General features: G+C 39.1%; 1 protein-coding gene across 4 annotated transcripts in view; it reads left to right on the top strand.

The window, feature by feature from the left end:
* Positions 1–6,000, top strand: part of KLHL5 (kelch like family member 5) — a gene marked incomplete at its 5' end in the record, with an annotated part of 60,137 nt that overhangs the window by 42,114 nt on the left and 12,023 nt on the right. For all 4 annotated transcript variants that reach the window (XM_080697075.1, XM_080697074.1, XM_080697077.1 and 1 more), the window contains one exon: positions 4,964–5,188. In XM_080697075.1, coding sequence (XP_080553201.1) covers positions 4,964–5,188 — 225 coding nt within the window. The remainder of the gene's footprint in view (positions 1–4,963; positions 5,189–6,000) is intronic.

Below are 6,000 nucleotides of genomic sequence, written 5' to 3'. Positions count from 1 at the left end.
CGTTTTAATCATCTAAGATTACCCCACGTCAGGCACTGTGTTAGATTCTCCTGCCACTGGAATGCTCTATACCCCAGTACTAGAAACTCTCCACTCAGATCTCACTAGTCCAATAGGCCGTCCATGACCACTGAATAACAGCCTCTTGCCTCCTTTCTGACTTTTTCCCTACTCATTTCTATCTATTTTCTCTGCATTATGTTTTTTCACGCACCTCATGTATTTGTTTATGGTCTGCCTGTCTCTTCCCCTCATGTAAGCTCCAGAAAAACAAGGAGTTTCTTTTATTCCCTAAGATGCTCTGAGAGCCTAGAATGGTGCCTCACAGATAGAGGATCAGTGTTTGTCAAATGAGTGGAGATTTTCCTTTGCCATTTCTTGAATTACTTGTATAACTGAAGCTCTTACAATCACATTTAAAGGTTTCTCTCCCACAACTCCCAAAAATAAAAGAAACCAGGATGATAGTATATATGGTTTGGGGCTTTGTGGTCATTATCTATGTCCTCTCCTTCCCCTTTCTTTTGCCAGGCATCAGCTATTAGGTCTGTATTAGTTATTATTTTACTTTTATTTATTCTCATATTTCTGGCTTGTATAAAATATCCTTTTTGATGCTTAAATTTTACCTCAGACTTGGTGTGTCCACCTCAGACCATGTCTTCCAGACTTAAGAAGTTGGAATCCTAATTCAGTTTCCTAAACAGACATCAATTCTGGATCATTTAAGCAGATAAGGGATTTATTGGAAGGCTGATGAGAAAAGGGAAGGGACTGTGCCTCCTGCCTGCCTCTTAGTAATGTCTGCTACGCTTTTAATTCCGAGGTGCAAGCAGTAGGGATATTCCTGGGCATTCCTTTCCAGGGGCGAGGAGAATGAATTCTGTGTTTCCAGTTCAGGGCACAAGTTCCTGCCTTCTATGAAGGCTCATAAATACAGTAGAGAATTCCCCAAACAAGAGACGGAAACTCAAATACCAAGCACCCAGAGGGAAAAACTCATTCATATGCTCGAATACGCTCTCTTGCTCTCAAGCTCTCTCTCTCCCTCTTCTCTTCCATTCTGTCAGCTTTGTCTTACTTGGGATTGGTCTTACAGCAAGATTCCCTGCCATCTTTGTAACTGCAGTTAGCCTTCTATTTTGACTGTGTTAACCAAGGGAAAGTAGCACTCATTACATTGTAAACATGGGACAGGCTTTATGGAAGCACTAACAGCAGACCGTTATGCCTGCCTCTTTTATAGTTGAGAATACAAAGAAGTTGAGTAACTTTCCAGGCTCACACAGCTAATCAGTGATGAGATCAAGATTCAAACGGGCATTTCTTGGTTGGTTTGTTACCGGGGATTGAACTGAGAGGCATTCTACCTCTAAGACACACCCCCTGCCTTTTATATTTTTGTTTTGAAATAAGGCCTCTCTAAATTGCTGGGGCTGGCCTTGAACCTGCAGTCTTTCCTGTCTCAGCCCAGCACAAGTGGGCATTTTTAACTCTGGAGACTATACTCTCTGTTCCATTCATTCTTCAGTTAGCACGCCACTACTCTGCTCAGAAATTCCAGCAGTCTTTATTTCTTACCATGTAAGATATAAATTCCTCATTCTAGCTTTCAAGGTATTCTGCAGTCTGCCTCTTGTTGCTTGACCAACTTAAGTCTGAATCTTTTTTTAATATTCAGATACTCCTACCCTCTATCCTATTTGTGCTCTTTCCCTGGTATTAACTTACTCCCAATATCTTTATTTTTTTATTTTTAGTTAATTTATTTTTAAATTTTTATTTATTTTTATTTTTATTTATTTTGTGTATACAGGTGTATGTTTAAGAATTAAACCCAGGGGTGTTCTACTACTGAGCTATACCACCAGCCCTCTTTAATTTTCAGTTTGAAATAGCATATCACTAAGTTGCAAAGGTCTAAGTTGCTGAGACTGACCTCAAACCTGAGATCCTCCCCTCTCTGCTTCTAAGTACTGGGATTACAGGCACACACCACTGGGTCCTGCTCCTGTTGACTTCATAATGAAAAACAGTTTGAATTAATTGGATGGTAGTCAGATCATTCACTCTTGGCCCCTTCATGTCTTTTTGATATAGAACCCAACAAAGAAGCTTATAATGGTTCTACATAGTCAATTAGGAAGTATTAGAATACTTTTGTGCTTACTTTTAAAAGTTAGTCCTTTAGTGTATAAGGTAAGGACATCCTATGCTTTTACAAAGAACTTTACAATTGTTAGGATTTTGTTAGTTTTAGATATTTGGGTTTTTAAAAGATAACACACATTTGCAACTATGTTTTAATATTTTATGTTGTATATTGTGTTTGAAATTACCAAAATAAGTTAGTTTCCAATTCATAACACTGTGATGCTACTTAGTAAACTGTATCTAAAAGAAGCGATTTAGGAGTTGGAAATGTAGCTCAGTGGTAGAGCTTTGCATGTTTAAAGACCTGGGTTTGATCCCCAATCTTGTAAAATAAATTGTTTAAAAGAAACAACTTAGAGGCTGGCCATGGTGGCACACACTTGTAATCCCCGTGCTTGGGAGGCAGAGACAGGAGAATCGCACTGGTTTGAAGCCAGCCTTGCTGGCCTAAGAGACCCTGTTTCTAAATAAAAATATAAAAATGGGTCTGGGAGTGTAGCCCGGAGGTAGAAGGGTTTCCAGGAACCCCAGTACCACCACCAAAAAAAAAAAGAAAGAAAAGAAACAACTTAGAATTTTAAAGAAAAATTATGTCCTAATTTAATTAGTGAGGAGAGATGGATCAGCCTTTTATTTGATGGATATTTCTATATGACTGCTTTGATTTGATTAATATGATGAAAAGAAATTTTTTTCTTTGCAGAATTGAGGATTGAACCCAGAGGCATTCTACCTCTGAGCTACACCGTTAGACCTATTTTATTCTTTATTTTGAAACAAGATTTCACTAAGTTGCAGAGGGCTCACTAAGTAACTGAGACTGGCAGCAAACCTGTGCTTCTCTTGTCTCTGCCTCCCAAGTACTGGAATCACAGGTGTGCACCACCATGCCTGGGTCAAATGTAGTTCCTAGCTGGGTGTGGCACATGTCTGTGATCCCAGTACTTGCTTGGGAGGCAGACAGGAGAATCACAGGTTCACTGCCAGTCTCAGCTACTTAGTGAAGCCCTCTGCAATTTAGTGAGACCCTGTTTCAAAATAAAGAATAAAATAGGGCTGGGGGATATAGCTCAGAGGTAGAATGCCCCTAGGTTTAATCCCCAGTACTATATAAAATTAATAAATATTTAAAATTTTTATTTTAAAAAAGATTACTCAAACCAGGCATGGTGGCACATACCTGTAATCCCAGTACTTGGGTGGCTAAGACAGGAGGATTACAGGTTCGCAGCCAGCTTCAGCGACTTAGTGAGGCTATCTGCAACTTAGTAAGACCCTGTTTCAAAATAAAGAATAAAAATAGGGCTGGAGCTGGGCATAGTGGAGCACGCTTGTAATCCCAGCATTCAGGAGGTGGAGACCGGAGGATCACGGTTCATGGATGGCCTCAGCTACTTAGCAAGGCCCTTCGCAACTCAGACCCTGTTTCAAAAAATAAAAGAATACTAAATAGGGCTGGGAGTGTAGCTCAGAGGTAGAATGCCTCTGGGTTCTATTTCCAGTACCACAAAAAAAAAAAAAAAATAGGGCTGGAGGTATAGCCCATAGGTAGAATGTCCCTGTGTTTAATTCCTAATTCTACAAAAAAATTACCAAAATTCAAGTATATTGTTGAACAACTTCTATATTGAAGGCATTCTGTTTGGTGCTGTGAAGGATACAGAGATAGAGGATTGGTATTAATCCCAAATAACTGAGATTTTGTAGGATAAATGTAAAAAACTGTAACATATAAGAAAATATAATATCTATATGTAGAACAAAACCATTTTTAAATTTTGATTTATTATCAAAAGTATTATGCTCAACCTAATGTAGCAAATACTTTAAAAATAATGTTTAATGTGATCATGATTTTGTAAGGCCAGCATTAATGATTGACATGGTATATTTGAAGCTTAGAAGTGAGAGCAGGCTCTTAATTGGTGGCTGGGTATTTTAGAGGGGTAGTGCTATTTTTGTTTTTGTTTTTTACCTCCACCGATCACACCTCATAAACAGAACAGAATTCTGGAATCTTCCAGTTCCTGAAATGTAGACACCATCAGGCAACAATTCTCTAAACTTCCCATATTCAGGATTCCCAAAGTATGTTGTCTTCCTCCTGTGGATAATAGTTCTCTCCCACTATAAAAACCAGTTCCTCTGCCTGTGCTGTGGGTACTGCCCTTTCTTGCCCCTTTGGGCACTTCACACTATCAGTTATCATTCCTTTCATCTACTGTATTTTCTCTTCTTTCTTCTCAACTAGATGTTTCTCATTAGCATTTAAAACAGCTCAGGGGTTTCCAATTTTAAAGGCAGAACAAAACTTTTCTCAACTTTCCTAATAATTCCTATCCCAGTCCTTTATACAGCAAAATACTTCTCAGAAGAATCCTCCATGCCCACTGTCCCAGTTCCTCACCTCCCAGTCATATCTCAGCCACTGACATCGGAATTCTCCCTAACATCATCAGTGACGCCCATGTAGCTGAATCCAGTAATACTTTTTAGTCTCCATGTTAACTTGACTCAGTAGCATTTGATGCAGTTAGCAGATCTGCCTGCTATAAACTTTTTACCTTTGCCTTCCATGACACCTCGCTCCCTGGCTTTGCCCCCATGTCTGGGGTCTGGCATATTCCCTGGAGAATGTTAGAAGATGAAATCACAGGTGGAGGAGAGGCCAAGACAGGCGCAGGGGCATCGTGGGATATAGTCAAAGTATTATTGTTAGTGCCAATAAAATTATACTTTTGTATGTATGATTTCATAAAATAGCATGGTGAAATTTTTATTTGCTTAACTTCTATATATTATTAATTAGGAGCTACGAGCATTGAAAAGTATGATCTCCGCACAAATATGTGGACACCTGTGGCAAATATGAATGGGAGGAGGCTACAGTTTGGTGTTGCCGTGTTAGATGACAAGCTGTACGTGGTCGGAGGGAGAGACGGACTGAAGACTTTGAATACTGTAGAGTGCTACAACCCCAAAACAAAAACATGGAGCGTGATGCCTCCTATGTCCACACACAGACACGGCCTCGGTGAGTATAACTGCAGATTCACCCGTGATATCAGATTTGAGGCTGCACAGCCTTTTACATCCTGTACCAGGCAGAAGGTGATCATCATGGAGCCGAGCCTGCAGCAATCAGTCGCCAAGCAGTCTTCCTCATATTTTCACTATCTTAGAAGCAGCATATACATAAATGTGGCAGCAATCAGAACATGTAAAAGCATACGTACATCTAAGGGCTCAGAGTAGCATGGTAGTCTGACAAGCCACTTTTTTACATATGTGCTCTGTGTTGACAATTAGTGTTATCTAACCTAATTTAAATGTTTGTTTAAAATATTTAGCATTGTTGTTTTTCATATGTATATGAAAATATATATATATTCTAGTTTTATAAGAAGAAATGGGTAGAAGTCTAGAAAAAAATTTAAGATGGCACAGAGAATATGATAATAGAGTTTTTTATTTTTCACTCAATAATTCATTGAGCAGACATTGATTAGTGTGTACTATGTGCCCTGCTCTTTGTTCTGTAGGTTACACAAATAGAGAAGACATTATCTTTATCCTCAAGGAATCTATGGTACATTCTAAGATGCACAGAAGAGGATTTAGGGACTTTTCTTTGCTCGGTTAAATAGGAAAGCAAATTCTTTGATGAGAGTAAAGGAGATAGAAATAAAGTTAGCCAGGACTTGAAACGTGTGTGTCACCTAGCTTTTACTGCATAACAAACTAGTCCAAAATATAAAAGCTTAAAGCAACAGCCATTAGATTAGCTCATGAGTCCGCTGGGCAGTTCTCCTGGTCCCAGCTGCCTTGGATGAGCTCTGCTGGACT

The sequence above is a fragment of the Muscardinus avellanarius genome, assembly GCF_963383645.1.
Source record: "Muscardinus avellanarius genome assembly, chromosome: 6".
Lineage (NCBI taxonomy): Eukaryota > Metazoa > Chordata > Mammalia > Rodentia > Gliridae > Muscardinus > Muscardinus avellanarius.
This window is presented reverse-complemented; position numbering and strand designations above follow the sequence as displayed.